Source organism: Oxyura jamaicensis, chromosome 24 (genome assembly GCF_011077185.1).
Source record: "Oxyura jamaicensis isolate SHBP4307 breed ruddy duck chromosome 24, BPBGC_Ojam_1.0, whole genome shotgun sequence".
NCBI lineage: Eukaryota > Metazoa > Chordata > Aves > Anseriformes > Anatidae > Oxyura > Oxyura jamaicensis.
The window spans coordinates 4991347-5012464 of NC_048916.1; the positions used below are offsets into that span (position 1 = coordinate 4991347).

The following is a 21118-nucleotide window of genomic DNA, read 5'->3' on the forward strand; positions in this document are numbered from 1 at the left end:
GGGGCTTTGTAATAGGAAGGAATCATAATTAAATAGAAATTAGTTACTTAAATGGTCACTTCCTGGGGTTTCGCTGATGTCCGATTAACTTAACTTTTAATTTGCATAAGCAATAAATGTTTAATTATGTTATTAATATATTTGAGTTGAGGAGCTTATGGGGTTTTATAATTGGCATTTAACTAGATAGTTCCAGCATATTAACTGATGTTTTATAGCTCCACGCGAGGTTTCCCAATTATAGCTGACCTAAAAATTTGCTTGGAGGACCTGCCTCGGAAGTGTTACCTGAGCAACAGGAGAGGAGCAGGCACGGAGCTGCTCTGCACCCTCCTTGACAGCCTCAGGACCCCTTTTCCCTCCCCGGGATGCTTTTTCCTCGAGGCTCGCCCCCTTCCCTGTGTCGGGGAGGAGGGCACGTCCCCGCTCTCAGCATTCAGCTGACTGCCGAGCCGAAAAGGCTGGCACACGGCAAGGGATTAGGGTGGGGAGAAGGAGACTTCGGGACGGGGAAGGCTCGCCGGGTGGTTACGGCGTGACCCTGGGGCTGTGCTCCGGCAGCCCCTGGGGCTCTGTGTGCAGCTCCCAGCCCTCGCTCGATGCCTGCTGCACGCTGCCCCCAGTTTGTTCCTTGCAGGGAGGTGTCAAGGAACACCCCTTAAGGCCCATTTGCAGTAGACTTATCGGGAAGCTAGACTCAATTACTTTCTCCTTTTTTCTTTTCCTTTTAAAAATAAGCGTAAGGATGCAGATGCAGGGTTCTGTAGCTGTCCAATTACAATGGTAATTGTATTACAGCATCCTGCATCCATTACGGCCTTTATGCACCAACCTCTCCCTCACCCGGGACAGCTGAGGCACCCAGCTGGCGATTATCTGCACACACCTGATGCAAGCACCGAGCTGGATCAGGCCCACTGCTCCTCCCCGCATTACCCTGGGCAGAAACGCGTCCACCGACGGCGCTTCCCTCCTGACAGCTCCTCCTGAGACCTGTCAGTTAGTCACTCTTAATCTGTTTTCTGTTCCATCTCTGTGCTTACTTTGATGAGATGACTGGTTTAGTGGGCAAAAAATGACATTGTGTTTGACTGACAAGACCTATTTCCATGAACCGTGTAGACTGGCATTGATTATATTGCTGCCTTTTAATTCTTTATTAACTGGAGCCCGTGTTAGCTTTTTCTTTGATGCCAGCAAATCAGCCTACAGGTTTCAGGTCATTTTCTGTGCCCTGTTCCAGTCTGCCGGAATTAACCTTCTAGAATTTAACTGGCCCAATGTATTTAAAAACAGAACGAACTAACAGGGGTGAGTTAGGGGCTCTTTGGCTAAGTTTCCAACATATTTGCTTATAATAAGTGGAGTATCCTAAGAGATGCTGTCCAGCAATTGCTTGGTTCTGCCATCTCCTAGCACGCAGAAATTGTTTTGTCATCTCAAAAGCCACGAACAAATTTCAGTCTATCTCCCAAGACGGATCACGAACAGTTATTCAAATCTTCTGCCTTTTCTGAATGATCACTGCCCTCTTGACCATCTCCATCTGGTAAAGTGCCTATACAGCACTGCAAATTTTTTTCCCCCCCCTGTTGCATTCCCCAGGGTGACCTTAGCTTTCGTATCAACAGCTTCACAGCTCCTCGTGCTTACTGACCGGTCTCTCTTTTTCCAGCGTTTCTGTTTGATCTGTACTGGAGGTGGGGGAAGCTCCCCGTGTGGGAGCTAGCACATGCCCAGCTGGAGAAGGTGGCGTGGATAAATATTGGTGGTTGCACGCTAAGGCAGAGACTGCTTGTGAGATGTCTGGGAAGATGGGAGGCAACCTTTGTTAGGAGTCTTTCCTTCCCGCGAGCAGGAGACAGAAAAGCAGGAAAAGGGCCAGGAAAACAATGCCTGAGCTGCTTTTTGTGAGAGCTGTGGCCCTGTTCCCCTCCCCATTTGCACAGCTCTTTGCTTTTGGTTGCGTGACAGGGAAGCAGAGCAGTTCCTCCTCGCGCCACGCACTCCCCGTGCCCCAAGCAGCCTCGCGCTGATGCCAGCAGGGAGCTGAGCTCACCCCCTGGGGACATCCAGGGTACACCAGTCCTGGGGTGCAAGCACCCTGCGGGCAAAGCCAGGCAAAAGTGGCCCAGGACCTGTGGCCGAGCAGAGTGAGACGTTCCCGGGAGTGATGCTGAAGATTGCTGAGCAAATTAACTCTATTAACACAGAGTCCGAGCGGCGGTCCCTCTGCCGTCTATCTGACACAATTCATCTGGTGGCTGCTTGTAATAGCACGACCTTAATGGGCTCATCAAGGAAGCGAGGCTGTATCTCTGGCTGAGCATGGATTTGAGACCTGCTGCACTCTGGGCAGCTAGAGCTGGCTGCCGAGATCAAGGGAGGCACACGGTGGTGTAAGGGGGGTTGGGATCCGGCCCCTTCCTTCCTCCAGGAGAGGCAATTTCAAGTGTCATCACCTCCTGGAGACTGTACAGCAGAAGAAATAAATTACAAAAGGGATTTGATTGTTCATTACTCCGCCGAGCTGCAAGGAAATGAAGCAGAACTAAAATTAAGGCTTGGGAGGCAGAGGAAACATCAGATAACCCAGGGCTGGGCACTCCCCATGTAACTGCACCAAGATGCAACACCCTGGGAAGCCGCTGGCGTTGGCTGCAGAGAGGGCAGAGGTGGAGACAGCAGAAACAAGGTCCCCCTTTTTGCTAGAGCCACCAAGTGCCACCGAGAGATAGGGACATCACAGAGTCTGGAGGTAACACGGACAGCTCCTGGCTGGGATGCAGCACGCGCGTGCAGAGGGATGCCGCCACTGCTGCAAATAAGCGGCTGCTGGCGCATCCTCTGGACTCGTGGCTCTTCCTGCTGAGCTCTGTCCTCCCACGAGGCGAAGAGCTTCCTTCCTGAGCTGTCAGAGCGCATTTCCAGGTGCTGTTTGACAGCTGCCACGCTTTGCTCCAGAAGCAGGAGAAAAGCCAGGGCGGCGAGAGGTACCCGGGGGGCATCTCCCACCACAACTCGCCCCACATCTGCTGGATCCCATGGGGTTAACGGGCTGCTCCTCCTGCTCTAATCCAACATCCTCCCCATTAGTGGCTAGGAGGAGGCTCGGGAGGCATGCGAGGGAAGGTCAGCAGGGGTTAAAGCCGCATTCCAGACATGCTTTTGCTGCCAGCAGCTACTTAACCAGGGCTGGCTCTGCGCTTCCCATGAAGGAGAGGAAAGGGAGGGAGCTGGTGGTTACGGGACAGGGCTGAGCTGCCCCCACCCGCGGTGAATGGCAAAGAAATTGCCTGTGCAGGAATGTGTGTGAAATCCCTGATAAAACCCAGCTCGTCCATGTGTCCGCTTGCAGCTGGGCACGCTGCTCAAAGCAGCGCCCTGCAGACGGCTGGCTCGGCCGCCGCTCTGCCAGGGTCTCCCCAAACCACATCTGAGACGAACGAGTGGTTTGCAGAGGTTTTAATTACTGGTCGGGCTAGTAAAAATTACAGAGGGGAACAAAACGAGCAAGGATCTTAAAATCCCTGCCGGCTGGAGAGGTCCTGAGCTCCTTCTGTGGCTAGTTGAGTCTCTGGGGAGGGCTGCTGGATCCGCTCTGCTCTTGCTCTGCCTTTGCCACCAGGTGAAGCCTCCTGCTCCGAAATCCCTGCCAGCAACCTTAGCTAGCCAAACTGCTCCTTTTTTTCCCCCAGGATGAGGTCTGCCTCCCCCAGTTTGTCCCAGCTTAGGTCACCAGATGAGCAGCTGGTAACAGAGCTGCTTCTGGATCCGGCAGGAGTTGAGGTGCTGCAACCAAGCTGCCTGCCGAGCACTGATGTGTGCTCGCCCCCCCTGCACCTCGCTGTGAGATGTTTTCTCAGCCATTCCTTGCAGCCTGGCCACCTCCACCTGCACCTGGGCGAGGGCCTGGGACGGAGCAGGGTCTGAGCAGGGCTTCGGTGCGAGGGTCTCGAGGTGGCACGTTCCTCTTCTCTGCTCTGCTTGTGGCCATGCAGCAGCAAAAGGAGCACCGAGATTCTGGGCTCAGCTCCGAGCAGCTGGAGGAAATGCTGCTGCTGGACAGGAGGGCACTCCAGCCTCACACCCCAACGCTCCTGTGCCACGGGCTCAGCTTTCCAAGCAGCCTTCCCCTTCTTAATCCCTTTTATCCTCTGGATGCTTAGCTGTCCCTGAGAGGGCTTCACCTAAGACACACAGTGAGCGGGGCTGCCCCTGAGAAACCCTCCTCCCTCCCTCGGGCTTAAGATCCCTTTAAAATCTCCAGGGACTGCTGCTTATCCCACCCTTTGGCTGCCAGCTCAGTGCTCAGCTCCCCTGGGAGCAGCCTTTCGTTAACCCTTTGCAGACACGAGGTGCCAGGAGGCTCCCAAGCAGCTTGTGCCCGGGGGTGTGCGCGCTATTGCAGCGCGTCTCAAATTAGACAATCCTGCCCGTCTTTAAAACCTAACCGGGGACGTATTTGCTCTGCCAAGCTCTTCAGCTCGGTTTAATTTAGCTCTGCAAATTCGCCGTGTCTCAGGCTCCCTGGAATGTGTCAGGTGGGGTGCATTATAAATATGCATCGTCTGATCTCATCGTGTTACTCGGAGGTTCGGCGGGCAGGAGGAGTCCAGCACCAGGGCTAACCCCTTCCACTGGATCAGGACGGCCATCCAGGTCGCAGACGGGCTTACTGGGAGCTGGCGCTGTACTGGGACAGCCTGCTTTAGCCACACGGGCTCCGTGTGCCCGAACAGGGGTGCAATTTAGTGCTGAGGCTGCGTTAACTCTAGCAAGGCTGGCAGCTTTGAAGCTCTGCTAGCTGCCAGCCTAATGAAAGGAGAAGAATCACGACTCCTTGCCATTGATTTGCAATGTGTCTGCGAGCAAAGCTGCACGTTGCTGAGTGCCTTGGCTAGCCAGCCATGAAATAGACGGGGATTTGTTTTGTGTGGGGAGGGGATAAGCAGAAACGGAACCCTTCTTCGCAGCTGGTTACAGGTGCGGGCAGACCTTTCGGCAAACGGTTTATAAGTGCTGGGCGTTGTTATGCTGCTTCTCCGTGAAGCACTGAAGGATCAGGCTGAAGTTAGGAGGAGGCAAAGGCAGAAGAGGGTGAGCTGCAGTGAGCTGGGACTGGGGAACAACCCAGCCTGGGATTTCCTGGGGGATGCAGGCTGAGAACCTGCAGCTCGATGGGACTCGGGCTTGCTCTGAGCTGGCCCCACGAGAGATGGCCGGGACAGAAAAGACAGGACAGCCTTCTCATAAATGAAACCTTCCTGCCCAGCAGCACCTCTGTCCCAGCCCATTCAGGCCAGCACGGCGTGCAGGACCCATTCTGTGCCCTGGGACATCCCCGTGCGCATGCTGTGCACAGCCTTACATTACAAACCAGCCCCAGGGCAGCGCAGACCCTCGGTGGGGATGTGACAGGTCCTGCTCTCAGGGATCCCACGGCCATCCAGGTGCTTGACGATGCAAACATCCCACCCACAGAAGCAGCTTTAAGAGGAGACTACCCCCAAAGCATGGCAGACGCCGTCTCTCCTTTCTCCTCCTCCCATGAAGTCCTCCACATCGCTCCCCCCGCACCGAGAGCATGTGAATCATTTCCTCTGCTCCGGCATGCCCTCCTCTGGAAGCTCTCCAGTTCACCCGTCTTCACCTCGCTTCGAGTTCCCTTTGGGAACATCTCTCTCTCCCTCCTGCGAGCCGGTTCTCCAAAGCCTTCATTGTTCCCCTGTTTTTATTTACTGGTGCGCTCCGCAGCTGCACTACTTCACCCCGCGGGCACGGCGCGTGTGGACAGCTCCGTCCCTTTGTCTCGCTGCTTTGAAACGCTACCACGGCCGTTTGCAGGGCCCGGGCACTAAATCACAGCCACGGCTCCATGGAGCCATCAGCCCCGAGGCTGTTTGGACAAGGGGGGGGTCACAGCCAGAGCTCGGAAGCTCTGCGTGGGCTGCGTGCTGAGATGGTGCCTGGCGTGGCTCTCCTGTTAGTGGGCATCCTTCGTTTGTTTGGGAGATGTGGACGGCCGGCACCTTTGGGCTGCTGGATGTGATTTAACCGAGGATCCGCGCTGGTGGATTACAGTATCAGCATCTCAAGAAAATGGTTCGATTGATCTTCTTGCTAGAAAGATCCTCGTCTATCGCTGGTTCCTCTTGGAAACCCAGACACGCTACCAGGTGGCTGGAAGGAGGCTTTATGGACAGATAACCACATTTCTTCCTTTCCTGTGTCTGCTTCCATCTCCAGAAGAGCCGTGGGAGAACAAAGCAATGAACCAAACTGCTCCGAAGGAGGCTGGGGGCGGGGTGTCCTTGTTTTCTCCTTAATTGTAATACTTTGAATTAATTCAGTTTCCAGCAGGAGCGAGGAGTTCCCGGCAGCCCTCAGACATCCAGATAAGGCTGAGCTGTTCATTCAGCCCCTTTGGGTTCCCTGGTACCTGCCTCCCTGCCAAGTGCCTCACACACAAACTTTTTGGAGAGTTTTAAATTATTTGAGCGTGACACAGAGCAAGGGGTTTTTTGCATTCTTAATTGGCAAAACCTTTTCCCACTCCACTCCGGAGGCCCTTGAGCTGTCCTGCCAATTTATTCTGATCCCGATTCTTGAGGCTTGCAAACATCTTCCCAGGGCTGCCCAAAAGCCCTGTCGGTGTAACCAAACCTTCATCCACTGCTTTGTACGAGCTGCTCCTGAGGTTTCCCCTGGTGGACCCCAGCAGCCCTCCAGGACGGCAGGGTCTGGCAGGAGGCGGCTGGAGGCACGCGGGGAAGGAGCCCTCCAAAATATACGATATACTAGCCCTGCCCCAGCAAGGGGAGAGGAAATAAACATCTGGGGATGCAGATGAGAGAAGAATTAAATAATAGCAATAATAATAATAACAAAAGAGGGAAGAGAAAGCAGCAGGGAAAGTCTCTCTCTGCCTCTTCCTCTTTTCCTCCTAGCTGGAGTCCTGCAGAGATGAGCCCAGCGCTTCTGCAGGCTGGCTCAGCCCTAGGGGAGAAGCCCTGCATGTGCAGGGGCAGGACTTGTGGCAGGATCTGGTCATAGCTCAGGCACCTCTCCAGAAGTGCTGCGTGGCTGTGCAGCCCTGTCTTAGGCAGCTGGAGTGGGTACCAACAGCAGGATGCTCACACCACAGCCGTGAGAGCTTGGCGAGAAGAAGGCACTGTGATAGACCCCCCCAGAACACACCTGCATTTCTCCTTGTGCTCCCCCATTTTCCCCTCTCCTCATCCCCTTGCTCTCTTCACCCTCTGCCTTATGTTTACATCTGCAACCTGTTGGCTGCATTTCCACTTCTCCAAATCTCCGTGCCCCCTTCCTGCTGTGGCACAGCCCTGTTCCAGCTCCTGCAGACTCGTTTCAGCTTTATTCATCTGCTTCCCCATCCCTCCTTCTCCTCCCGCCCCCGTCCCCATCTCTCACACACACACACCTGCTGATTTACAGCGGTAGCAGGAGGCTGATGTTCCCTGCTCGTTACCTGCCAGCCAGAGAGCCATTAGGGGCTGATCCATCATGGAAATGCCCCAGCCAAAGTGACTGGGAGATCCTTCACCGTCACCATCCCTGCCACAATCTTGAATGCCGTCCGGGGGCTTGGATTGCGACGTGTCAGCTGTCTGCCCGAGCGCGGCTGTAAGCAAGCTGTCTCAAGGCAGAAATATTATTTACAAGATAACGTGGAGAAGAGAAGAGAGAGAAAAGTGACTGCCGGTGCCGAGGACGTTGGGGAGAGGAACCTGGCGTCTCGATGACTCCGGCATCCTGCCACTTGAAGACATCCAGCTCGGAGCTCTTAATTGGGAAGCGGGGGTGTGGGAAGGCAGGGAGGGGGCTGCCGGCTGCTGCAGGCTCTGGGGTGTCCTTGTGAAGCAAGGGAAAGGCAGGTTTGCATGGAAGTCATCAGGAAAGGGGTGCAGGATCAGTGTCAAGGCAGTTCTCAGGGCGAATTCCTCATCGGTTGCAGTGTCTTGGCGTGGTGCTGGAAATTCCCGCGTTTGGCGCTGGTGCGGTAAATGTTCCAGGTCCTGGGCTGCAGTTTGCTGGAGAGGGGATTTCCCTGGGAAATGTTTGTACGCCTTGGTTCACTCCTGGATGACAGGAGGGAAGGTGGATGGTGGAGAAGGCTGGCGGTGAGGTGGGCACCGGGAACGGGGCTGCTGCCAAAGGGTCAGCGCAGCCAGCTGTGCACCAGGCTGCTGGGGGCACAGCCCTGGGGCTGGGCAAGGGCTGAGCCCCTGCCTGGGGGGGGAAAGTCCTGGATAAGTGGTTCTCTATGGTTTGGGAATGCATGTTTTTACGTTTTATAGCTGTGCAAATTGGGCATCACTTCGAGGCCTTGGGGATGGGTAGTGTAGCGGAGACACCGTCTGCCCACCACTGACAACCAAGTGTTGCAGAGTGCAGTCCATACAATCCAATATCGGCTCTCTGAGAGCAGCCTGCAGCCAGGGCAGCCAGAAAAGCACAAGAACCAGGTGTGACAGACAAGTCCTACAAAGCACTTTTTTCCTTCTTCCCTGTCTTGCTCCCTTCCCCTGGATTTCTCTTCCTTCTCCTCCTCCTCCTCCTCCTTCCTCCACTCCAATTATCTCCTTCTTTCATCACTGCCAGCGCTGTAAGTACAAAGTACCAATTAGCTAGTTTTCAAGTTTAATTAGGTTGGAAGGTAGAGCAAATTAAATCCTTTTATCGTACGTTTCAAAGCGGTTTCCCATCAGGCCCATGGGATTGGCTTCCTTTGAATGAGGTCCACGGTAGTCACCGAGGAGCCACAGAGCAACAGGCCAGACAGCAGAAGGAGCACGAGATGTGATCCATCCCTCCCTCATCCCCAAATCCTACACCCAGGACACCCGTTTTGTAAGGTTTGGGGGTGCCAGGCTCTGATGCACATCCCTCTGCTCCACCTCAATACATCGAGCATTGGTCCTCGGCTGTTCTAAGCTCCGCATGAAAAGCAAAGCTCTTCTTCGTCTCAACAGTGCCAGGAATTCAGCCAAGAGACTGTGAGCAAGCCCTGCAGAACACTTTTGAGTTAATTAAGTATCGAGTGGCAGGTCCGCATGAGCCCCACAGGGGTGCAGGACATGGGAGGCTGCTTTGGGTCACCTTCATCCCCAGACCCCTTCCTTCTTCCAGGACAGAACAAGGTTTGCGTCCAGGAATCACCACCCAATTTAAGGGGAAATAGCAGAACTAGGAAGCTGTTAGCCCTTGGAGGCATGGTGGGCCGTGTGGTCAGGGGCTCTAACCCTCTGCCCTGTGTGTTGCAGACAAGCCGCTACCTCAGGGCGCCCCGGGAGGCATCATTGGGATCATGGGAGGCGTCATCGCCGCCGTGCTCATCATCGGCGTGGCTGTCACGGTGTTCGTCGTCTACAGGAGGCAGCAGAAGAACCGCACGGACGCGGACCACGACCTGTGAGTAGTGCCGTGGGACGGGGCAGCACACACGGAGCCCTGCCGGTCCTTTCCCTGCCTGCACGCAAGAAAAGCCAGGAGGCAAACATTTATTTTTTTTTTCCTGGATTTTCCACGGGTGGAGCTCGGCACCAAGTGCAGCACGGACAGAGCCCTCTGCAGAGATGTTCTCCCGGCAGGGCTCTGCCTCGCCGCTGCCGTGCCGCCGCAGCACCCCCTCCCTTCCCACCTCGCCCTGAGAGCCCGAAGGCCACAAGTTGCTTTCATCTTCCACGCTCCCCGCCGCACGCGGCCGCATTTTGTGCTCCATTTAATCCCATTCGAGAGAGGGCAGCGGAGGAGAGCGAGGGAGGGAGGGAAGGGAACCGCGGGAAGCGGGAGGAGAGACAGAGAGGCACATGGACAACAACAACAAAATAGAACCACAAGGTGAAATTGCATCAACAGCATCAGCCCTGTGACAGAGACACATTCAGACGATCCACTTCCCACAATGGCCCTCCAGGAAGGAACAGGGAACAGCCACTTTAGCTGAGAATAGAAACACAACGGTGCCCTGGCCTGCAGAGGTGCTGCCTCTATTGTGGGGTCTGCTCCAAAGCCTCGGAAAGTTAATAGCTTTTCTTTTCTTTAGAGCCACCACGTCCATGTTTTGCAGAGCCTCCGGGACCCATTTTACCCTTCCTCTCACCCATAAATTCGGGTCCCATGCTGCAAGCCGTCAGGCTGCCCAGGAAAGCCGCCCATCCCTATCAGAAGATCTGGTGAAGTTTGGAGAGGGGGAGCCAGCTAATTAGTGGATCGGAGCTTTAATAAGTTTTGTAACAGGATTAGACACATCTGTGCGTACGAACAGAATGCAGGGAGACAGGCTCTGGGCTGGGATTACTGCGGCTGCCAAGCCCTGTGCCCTGGGACAGCAGCTGATCCCCTGATGGGGGGTCAGGGACAAAACCCCTGCGTGGCGTGGAGGAGGAAGATTCAATCCCCTACTGGAAAACCTGTGGCAGACTCTAGGGCTCCAGAGCATCTCCTGAGCTTGCCATGGGTGTGATATTACCTCCTGCTAATTACCCACTACCACTGCTGGGTGCTCTGCCCCAGGAGAGGAGCCAAGGATTGCATCGGCACTTTGGTGACAAACACAGCCAGACCCTTAGTGCACGCAGGATGCAGCCTGTCCCGGCGTATGAGACCCCTTCCTCCTGCCCTCTAACCAGCAGCCGCTTCTTTACCTGCAGGATTGACTTGCCTCCGTCCCACAAGCCTGCCCCTCCGCCGAAGAGGAAACAGGAGCTGAAAAGCCACCTGACTGCAGAAGACATCCAGGTACGGCTCCCCCTCCTTGCGGAGAGCCCCTTCACCTGACGAGGAAAACCCGAGCCCAAAGTGCCTAAATTTTGGGGCACGGGGTCTGCAAGAGCAAAGGAGCCCGTGGCCTGAGTCTGAGGGGCAGCAGGGAAGGACTTGTGTGCCCACAACACCCCAAAATTGGCACTAATTGAAAGGCGTAATTTGGGTCCTGCTTGCTCCCTTCAGGAGGGACTGGATTCTGAACGAGCTGGTGTTCAGACGGGCTCTTAGGTATGAGGGCTTTTGAGCACCCTCACTTCTTAGTACGGCATGAGTGGCTGTGATAAGAGGAATGTGAGCATGAAATAAAGGGACCAGGAGGCAAATAATACGGCCAGGGAGAAGGTAAGAGGCACTGCCCTTCACGGCGATACCTTGTGGTGTCCCAGGCTGTGGCAGGAGGATTGTACTTGCTCCCCTCAGCCCTCTCCTCCCTCCTGTTGCAGGTTGTTCACCTGGACAACATGAAGCACGAGGAAGAAATCCAGAAGCTCCCTCTGCAGCCTCCGTACTACGACATGGCAGCCAGCGAGCCCTCTCCCTACACCGACAAGCTGGTAAGGAGACGGGGTGCATCCCCAGCCCTGGCCTGGCTGCTTTCACCCAGGAACCCTCACCCCATGAAACCAAAGACCCCACAAGCCAGCGGGTGCACCATCAGCCTTCAGAGGCCAGGAGCATCCCATCCCACAGGGAGGCAACCCCCACGCCCAGACTGTTCGCCCCGCTTCAGCACCTGCCCCTTGGCTTCCATAGGTCCTCCAGCCGGGGCTTTAAGGGTCATTCCCCACTGAAACACCCTGATTCTCCCCAATCTCCATCAGAGGACCTCCTCTGTAGCTACCCGTGAGAGTTAAACCCCTTGTCCCACCCCGGTCGCCTCCTGCAGCTGAGCCCCGTGAGTGCCTGCAGCTGAAAGCAGGAGCTCCTCAAAGCAATTATCCACCGGGCAGAGCGTGCCAGTGTTTGACTCAATCGACAAGTTCTTTAAACCCCCTTGTTTTGTGTGGATTTGTTCAGCCTCACAGAGAGAGGGATGCTAATGTGAGGCAGCAGCAGCAGGGAGATTAAGGGTCAGGGAGAGCTGCTAGCGGCCGCGAGGGAAGGGCTGCGCGTCAGGGAGCGAGGCTGCTGGAGAAAAGGTTGGGTACAGAAGGGCAAAGGCGTAGGGAACAGAGCACAGGTAGCTCTGGAGTCCTCCCATGAGGAGAAAACCAAAAACCTTCCTCCCACCAGGCCTGGGACAACGAGGGAGGGCTCGGGGTGCTGCGCGTGAGCCGGACGCAGTGTGAGCCCGTTTGTTTGAGGGGGCAGCAGAAATACCAGCCAACACTGAGTAATATTTTATGAACGCAGCTAATTATTCCCTTCCCTCCAGCTCATCCCGGAATGACCCCTCAATGCGCATTCCTGAGCAGATAATGGAAGGATGGGGCCCGGTGACCTTTCGCTAGCAGAATTCTGCGGCAAGGTGGGCGCCGAGGGCTCAGACACGGCTCTGTGCCGATGTGATCCTATTTACTTCATCCGAGCTGGAAGTGGCTGGTGTCCCCAAAGAAAAACTTCCCCTTGAAGCCCTCCCGCAGTCCTGGGGCTTGTCTCCAGCCCTTTCCAACCCTCGCTGAGTGGCAGATGAGTTTTAAATGAAACAGGGCACTAGAGCCAGCCGGGCTGCTCTGCGGAGAGCATCTGAGAGCTGGATTTCAGGCAAGCAGGAGGATGGAGGAGCTCATTTTGGGAAATAACGAGCAGTCAGTTAATTAAGTGGCAGAGTTAGTGATGTGAGATGGGGCCTGATGGGTAGCTGCTCAGTAACCATGGGAACAGAGTTTGCTGCTCTCAATCCTGGTCTGAGAAATGCATCTCCACATCCCGTGCTTGGCACTTGCTGCTCCTTCGCCGTGCTTCGAGCCAAGTGGCAACGAGCTGCGCAGCCCTGGCTTCCTCTGGCCCATGATAAAAGTCCCTCTGCGCTGGGGATGCAAGGGCCGGGCGTCTCGGCCATTGCTGCTGCAGCTGTGACCGCTCTTGGCACCGATCTGGCACAGCTGGGGGTTGGACGTGCCCCCTGTCCGCGTGTCAGCTCGGCTGCTGGCCGTGCCGGTGCCCTCGGGCTCCCATCACACGTGCGCACCGCGCTGTGGCTTCGTGCTGCGGGAACGAGATGAGGCTTGCTCCTGCTTCTTGCTAAATGGCCGTATCCTCTGGGCAGGCAGCAGGCTGTGCGTGTTTGTGGCTGGCAAGGGGAAGGAGGGTGTCTCTTCGCTGCCAGCGAGGGCTGGATGTGCTGGATCCCGCTCAGATAACACAGCCAGGGCCAGGTGCGCAGCACATCGCCCAGCCGCGCCTTGCAGAGGAGCCAGCTCCTGCCCCCCTCCCTGCAGGACCGCTCACAGACATCCCATTTCCCTTTTTGAAGGGAAGTAATTCTGCAGGAAAACGGGGCGGGCGCATTTGGCTTTAAATGACTCGGGTGAAACCTCATCATTCGGGGTAAACTGGCTTCATCGCCAGGCTGCGTGAGAGCCGCTGCCTGGGGTCGACAACTTCATGGCACGAGAATGGGAGTTGGGAAGCGGTGAGAGATGGAAAAGAGCAAGGGAGTGGGAGAGGTGCCAGGAGAGAGAGCATCGCAGAGGCGAGGGGGAGCAGCCCCGCAAGCAGGCACATGCCAGCAGGGAAAGGCTGGAGCACATCTGCAGGGACAGGGGACATGAAGGTTTGGAGGCTCCAAGTGGATGTGGATGCTTGGGTGTTGCAAGCTGTGGGAAAGATACCGTGACCATAAAGCTGAGGGCACAGACACTCAAGGACAGCACAGTGGCAAATGAAGGGTACAGACGTGTGCGAGAGGTGGTGGTGTTGCCTGCAGCATTTCTCTCTGAGCCCTTGTGGGGCAAAAGCTGTGGCTGATTGAGGGCACTCAAGCAGGAGTGAATGGGATGGATGCGCGTGTGCTTCAGGTGACACCTACAAGCAGTACGCGTGTCTGTGAGCGGTGGTGTCCGTGCACGTCAGTGTGAACAGCAAGGTGGGTGTGCAAAAAGCAAGGCGGGCGTGCAAAAAGCAGAGGCGTGCCCAGCAGTGCCTGTGCCATGCAAACGCTGCGCGCTCGGCAGCGAGGAGGAGCGTGAGGGGTGGAAGCACGAGCGCATGTGGGAGCTGGGGTGTGATTAGTGTAAGTGTCAGCGATACCCATTTGCGGAACAGAAAGGAAAGTTTCATTGCTGCAGACAGCCAAATAATTCCTCTCGGTTTACAGGGCAATTACCGGGGTGCCGATGCTGATGATTTACAGCAAGCGCTTGCATGTAGCAGTGCTAGACCTTGTATACAAGTCACATTATTGATATTGTAATAAATTTTGCTCCAAACAAGCAGCCGGGAGCAGGAGCAAGCCCAGGAGTGGCAGAGAGCAGGGGAACTCCACTGAGAAATCACCGCCAGGGGAAGGCAGCTCTGGTTTGGAGAAGGAGGAGATCAAGGCTTGGTCTGCCCTTCTCTGAGACTGGAGAGGGTGCTGAGAAACAAAGACCAAGGGCATTGTTCTGCAGGGCATAGATTTGGGTTTGAGACCAGAGTTAGCACTACTCATCCTCTTCAACGTCCGTGGACATTTAATCTGCAATGGCCAGAGCTGATCACCACCGAACAGCCCCTTCCAGCAACGGGCATTAAACCACATCATTACAGGGCCATCAGCTCCTGAGAATGGCTCTGCCACAGCTGCTGCGTGGCTGAGGACAGCTCCAAACCAAAGGAAGAGAAATATTTTTGGATTAAACACCTTTTGCATTTTGGAAAAGGGATGGGGAAATGGGAAAGCTGTTTCATTTGGAAGAGCAAGCTCTCTCCTCTCAGAGAGGCTCAGCAGATGTTTGGTGAATGCCGGCACAGAAATTAAAGCAACTCCACAGGGGAAGGAGCCAGGGCACCCCTCACACCTTGGCTACCGACACCAGGGCTGTCCCCAAAATGCATCTTTTCTCATGATGGTGGCTCATTTCCCCGCAAAGCACTGAGGGCTCCAGGCCCTGCTGCTTCCCGAGGTCCATTGCTGTTTGCAAAGCATGAAGGATGTCTGGATAGGAGTGATCAGACAAATTGGGTAATATTCCATTCATGCAGTTCTTGCTGATAAGCCTGCTTAGAAAAGAAAAGCCCGTAAATATTTTCATGCCAAAAGAAGGATGCTTTTAGCATCTATTACATTATCGCAATGACAAAATCACGCTGCAGAGTTAATCCACCGCAGCATAATGTGCAGTAAAGCCTTGTGCAAAAACATGGCATGTAAAAAAAGACCATTACAGCCCCCACACTTGGGCAAAAAAACAGCAGCTCTGGCTAAGCCGTGGCATTTCCCTACTGTAATGCTCCTGCAGCCCCCTCTGCCCTTGGTGCCACGGCTCTGGACCCACTCCCTGCAGGCATCTCCCTCCTGACACCCCACACTCAATCCTTCCCCATCATCATCACCCCAAATTCCTGAGTCACAAGTGCCAGCTCAGGTACCCTGTAAGGCTTGAAATCGCTGAACCAGCCCCTGAGTGAGGAAGGTGCTGGTCCCAGAGGGGGAGGTTGGAGCAGCGAGGTGCTGCTGGGGGCAGGCGCAGGGCAGGGGGGCTCACAGCTCAGCTCACCAGCAGCTTTGGGGAGCGATGCCAGGGGGGCCTGCGGTTTGATTTGGGATTTTACCTGACTGATTGTTCATTACGTCCCTCCCTCCCTCTTTTTAACTCTCTTTTCTTCCTCCCCCCTTCACCCTTCTCTTCTTTCTCCCTGTCCCATCACACACCCCCCTCTCCCACCTCATTCACTCGCTCCCTTTGGCTCGGCTCCTCTATCCTCACCCTCCCCGACCCCCAAATCCCCCCTCCTGTGTCCCCACCGCCTTGCTGCTCTCTCCTCTCCAGAACTCTGGCAACAAGGACTGTGATGTCCACTATGCAGAGCTGGACACGTCCGCTCTGGCCTCGTCACCCAGCCCTCGGAGCTCCATCCATGCTGGCGGAGACCTAGTCGAGTACGCAACCATCCAGCCCAACTTACGCTAGCGCATGTCACTCTAGGCCCTTTCCCCTCAGATTCTGGCCTCAAGGTACACGATCGCACTCTGCCTTCCTCCCCCTGCTCCTCTGCAGCCAGTGCTTCCCCTGCACCTCCTGCCCTTCCCCTTCAGCAGCCCCTTGGCCCCCTCCTGCCCGCCCCGTACCCCTGCACGCGATGCTGCCCCTCCGCTACCCTCGTGCCACAGGGGGGGTGCTGGCAGGGATCTCCTTGCCTTGCCTTCCGTGCATGCTCTCTGCAGCGTTTTCCTTTGCTTTCTGCAGCGATGAGAGGCATGGGGTGGGGGAAGCGTTAACGGGGGGGTTTCTGACCCAAGCAGCCCCTCTGCAGCCAGCCGGGCTGGGGGCACAGGGAGAAACGAGGTGGGTTTGAAAGGCAGAGCTCGTCTGGGGGCATTTTGTTGTAAAGCAGCATTACTAGGACATGCAGAAGCTGAGGACAAAACTTTGGGGAGATGTTAAGCAGGTCCTCCTAAGCTACACAGTACAAGAAGGGGATGGAGAGAGAAGGGGACTGAAGGGGGGAGGAAGGGTTTGTGTGCGTGGAAGAGACTATAGATAAGAGGGAGCATATGTGCATGTGTGAAAGAACAAGGTGGGAGAGTATGTGAGAGAATATGGGAACACGGAAAGGTTCTTGCATCTGAAAGTCAGTGAATTCGAGGCAGCCAGAGAGGGACTGCCTATGCAAAATAAAGAGCTTGCGTTGCATGGGGCTGGTGCAGATGGCATGTCTGAGTGCTTGAGAGAGGGAGGGAGATTTTCTTTTGGTGCTCTCCTCAAAACCAGAGATCAGCCCTGCTCATTTCCCTGTTTGTTCCGATCAGAGGCCCTTTGAGCTCAGGTCCCACAGCAGGGACTGCTTAGGACTCAGTTTGCATTTAAACCCACCAGTGGTGGTCCTGGGGCCTCTCTAGCTACCCGTGACGCTATGAAGCAGAATGGCATTGGAAAGGAAAATGGTATCCTGAAGGCCTTCTCCCATCCCCTTACCCTGTAATCATTCCCATTTCTCAGGTATTAAAGCCACCAGTTCCCTATCCAAAGCAGAGGGAACTTGGAGATTTGCTGTGTGATGCCAACACTTTTTGTCCAAGAAAAAGCCACGGGCAGCTCCCTCCTTGGCTGTGACTCTCCCTCGCTCCTTGTCCACATGTATTTCTCAAGTCGTGGTGATTGCATCTCCTACCCTGCTCCTCTCCCTTTGTTTTACTGCCTTTCAAATGGGAGGAACGGGCTGTGGGCTTAACGGGGCTGCAGCCCCACAGGGGTGTCAAGGGAGAGGTGCAGAAGAGGGTGGGGACACAAGGGAGGAAGCAAAGGAAGGGCTGGGGTGTTCTGCAGCACCCCAAATCCCTCCTAGGTCACCAGAGGAGGCTCACAGAAACAGGAGCTTGGGAATAGAGAGGGCTGTGCTGGAGGAGAGAATATGTGGCAAGGGAACTGAAGCCTTGGGAATTCCCTTAGGGGGGATGAGTGGGGAGAAAATGGCTTAAAAAAAAACAACAGTGGATGTCCTGAGGGCACAGAGCCTCACTGCAGACCAGGAACACCAGTGCCACCAGGTGGGTGACAGCGGGGCAGAGCAGCCAGAGAGGAAGGCGCGTGGTGGGCTGGTTCAGTTTGCCTCTACCCCCGTGCCCCCTGGCTTTCCCGTGCTGGAAGGAGCCCTGTAGTTCCCCTGCTGTAGCAAAGCCTCCCTAGGTAAGTGCCTGCAGTGGAGCTGGCCCCGGAGCAGAGCGGTAACCTCTCTCTCTTGCGGTGTCTTGCCCACCCCTGCTCCCAGAATGAGGATCAAGGTCTTCGTAGACGTAACGAGCGAGAGCGGACAGTAAGTGCTGGGTCGCTTTGGGGTTGCTTTTTCTCTCCGTTCAGCTTTGGGGTCTGGTTGTGCCGGTGCTCAGGCACCAGCCTGCCCAGCTCCAACAGGCAGCAGCCTCCTGGAGGAGGCTGTGGTTGGAAGCAGCCCCTTTTCTTTACACCTTCACCTCCTCGGGCTGCACCAGAGGTCCACTCGCCTGGGTACAAACAAGGCAGGCGCTGCCTAATCCATCCTGGGAGGTCTCACCTCGTCCTTCCCCAGGGTGGGGGATTTTACTGTCAGCAAAAGGACAGTAATCCTCTAAATCCAAATTTGGAAATCCTCCCAGCTTCTCTGAAGCAAAAATAAAGCCAGTCATATGGTGCTTTGAAGGTGTAATCTCACCGCCACGAAATCTCCCTGCTATGACACACCACAGATCAGGGTGATTTATTTATTTATTTTTTAATTATTTCCTCCCCCTTCACCTCCCCACACTCCTGTTCTCACTTTTGTTTGGGAATTTCTTGTCCCTGTTAGAGCAAGAATAGCTCAAACCTTGAGACTTGCATCAAGATCCCAGTAAAACGGAGAGCAGGGATCCGACTCCCAGCTCTGCTTTCCCTACAAAAACCACTATAAAACCACTAAATCTGTACCCATCACAGATTAGGCACAGTCTGAGCTGGGGATACTGAAGAACCACCAAACACTGGCTCAGCTCCCATTTGCCACTTCTCCTTCCTATCAACACAGAAGTTGCCTGAATAAGCCCCTGTTCAATAACCCATTTCCAATTAGTGGGAGGAACAAAGCAAAGTGCTGAGGTGGCTCCCCATTAATTGCCCTGCTGTAGGGTGAGGGCATCAAACCTGCCCTGAATGTGAAATTTTAGAGGGGACAGCTCGCAAGGGAAACAGCACAGGGGCAAAGGTTTGAGGTTATGGATGGCCTAAGATGCTGTAGGAAGAGAGAACAGGTAAGTAGCTAAAGCTGAAGAGCTAAAAGCTTGCTGTAAGGAGGAATGCAACCTGCGAGCTTACTGCATAAATAACACTTGCATGTATCTGTGGGTGCATCCTTCATCGTAGCTCCTTCCCTAGTTTGGGAGAATTTCAGCTCTGGGGTTTTCCCAGAGACTGGAGCAGGTAAATCCTCAGGACACTGACAAGGATTTTTTCTTTTAGATCGGTAAGAACTGATTATTTAGGGATGATAAAAAGCATTGCACGTGGTCGGATTGGAGGGAAAGCTGAGGCACAGCTAGTCCTACCAAGGAGATGATCACAAGTGCATAGGAGAAAGAGGAGGGATGAGAATAAGTCATAGCAGAAGTGAAAGCTCTCTAATTCAATCAAATAAAGACCGTTTAAAGGTAATCTGCCGGGCTGTCTGAAATGGGTAGATTGCTGACATCCCCTTTAATCAAGCTCTTGAAAATAAAACTGAGGGGGGAGGATGTAACCCAGATAATGAGGAATTGTATGCAGCCATACTGGAAACAAAGACAAGGAGAAGTCAGGTGGGGGAAAGTGGCAGTTCAATTTAATTAGTTCATTATCCCTAAATTAATTTCAAACTTTGTTAAAGATAAATTAGATTTGGAAAAAGGCACAGTGGGACTGGGGAAGGAAGTCAAAGGGCACCGGCTGCTAGATGTTAATAAACATCAGGCTGATTCTCTTCCCTTTTGTTTCTTAGAAATGAGACAAGGGAACAAAGCAGGAGCAATTGACTCCTGGCTTCACAGGCTAAAGGAAGGTGAAAAGAGACAGGGAACTCCCTTCCTCTGCCCCACTGCTGGCATTCACCAGCTGCCCAGCCCCGGCCCCGCCGACCCATGAAAAGTGAGCACAAAATGCCAAGAAAGAAGAGGAAAGCATGCTTGTACTCACCTGCCCAGAAGAGCTGGCAGAACTGCACTGATTCTCTCTAGCCTTGCTTCATGGATGTTTGCTTCATGCCCACATTAATCATTAGACTGAAAGAAATATGTTTTTTTGCTGAGCCAGCACATTGCTAATGGGCATCCCACAACGTAGCATCTCATGATGTGCTTCTTGCAGCTCTGGATGCTACCCACGAGCTCAATTTACACAAGATGTCTATTTGTGTTAACTGAGAGCCTCTTTCCTACCAGACCTTTTGAGCACTCACATTTGTATGAAGCCCTATGCTTTTCCATCATATGCCCCAAACACATATAAACCCTCCCTCCCACTTATCCAAGAATCAATTGCTGGCTAAGAGCTCCTCTTGCCTGCCATGCCTAACTGGACTCCAGTCACCACTTCCCTCTCAGGTTAGCTTTACCCAGAAGGTTCAGTTACCCATTAACAACTTACCCCTTAAGGCAGGAGAGCAGGGTTAATACCTTTCCCCTTCCCCACAGGTATGGAAAGGAGTTTTCAGGAGTTTTCTGCTGCACCCAACATTTCCTGAGAGCAGATTATGCAGGGAGAGCACCTCCACACATTCTGTGCTAGTTAACACTCTCCTGGTTAACAGTGCTAGCCCTTCTCCAACCATTTTTATCAGCTGCTACAATCAGAAGAATAACAGTCAGCTGTTCTTTGTTCCCTTCTTCCATGGTGGTATGGATCCCCGTGCCTGCCAAGGGATGTGTAGGGAGATAACTGCCCCTGTTCTCTAAGTGTGCGTTGCCACAGCCTGCCCAGTTTTCCAGCCACAGGGCTGTGAGTGGTCCAGTGCAAACCTCAGCCTTCAGAGGCCTCGAATGGCTGTGTAAATATAACTCCCACCTGAGCAGGGGAGAGCTGTATGGCAGGGCTGCCTAAACCCGCTGGGAAGAGCTTATAGGGGTTAAGGCTCAGTGCTGCTGTGCCTTAGCAGTAAGGGACCACGCTGTACCTCAGAGCAGCTTCCTCGTGCTCCCAGCTTGGATTGATCCTGGTAGACAGCTGTAATGCTGCTGCCCAGCATCTCAGTAGACGAAAGTGGACGAAAACCTCAGGAGATAGGTGTGGGAATGGCTCACTTGAATTTCAGAGATACCAACGCAGCAGCTCCAAGTAGAAGGGATCTAGAGCTGAACATGTGGCCCCTTGCTGTCTGCCCAGGTCAAGATCACTGGCTTTAAAAAGCTTGAGCAGTGGGCTCAGAATTTTGCCAAGGAAAGAGAAATGAAAGTCGGATTGACCTTAGCATTGCAGCTCCTTTCCTGGAGCTCCAACTTCCCATCCTCTGGTGGCCTCCACGGGTCTTCGTGAGGCTGCTGCTGCCTTTAGACTGTGCAGCCTTCAAACGTGCTTGTTGCCTCTTGTAGCACTCTGAACCATCAATAAATTATTGTCGGCACTTTGTTTTCTATGTGATTTTTTAAGTGTCCTGGTGAAATATTTATCCCAGCACTGGCGGCAGAGGAGCTGAGTAGATTGTTCTGTTCCTTCAGGCTTTTTCTCCCGAGGGTCAAACCCTTGTCCTCTTCACTAAACTGACT

The 21118-nt window shown here is 54.2% G+C and overlaps 1 protein-coding gene and 1 long non-coding RNA gene across 5 annotated transcripts in view; one reads left to right on the forward strand and one right to left on the reverse strand.

Moving 5' to 3' along the window:
• Window positions 1-21118, forward strand: part of NECTIN1 (nectin cell adhesion molecule 1) — an 86532-nt gene that overhangs the window by 61261 nt on the left and 4153 nt on the right. Inside the window, exons 6-10 of one of the 4 annotated variants that reach the window (XM_035346052.1) lie at window positions 9288-9435; window positions 10677-10764; window positions 11235-11345; window positions 15705-15814; window positions 17644-17688. In XM_035346052.1, coding sequence (XP_035201943.1) covers window positions 9288-9435; window positions 10677-10764; window positions 11235-11345; window positions 15705-15814; window positions 17644-17688 — 502 coding nt within the window. Of the gene's footprint in view, window positions 1-9287; window positions 9436-10676; window positions 10765-11234; window positions 11346-15704; window positions 15890-17643; window positions 17689-21118 lie in introns of all 4 variants that reach the window. The other 3 variants (XM_035346055.1, XM_035346056.1, XM_035346051.1) reach the window with 3 other exon arrangements.
• On the reverse strand, window positions 13987-19628 carry LOC118177960. The gene is made up of 2 exons (XR_004755992.1): window positions 19554-19628; window positions 13987-14931 (listed from the first exon to the last, which is right to left on the reverse strand). It is a non-coding gene; the product is annotated as an uncharacterized LOC118177960 (long non-coding RNA).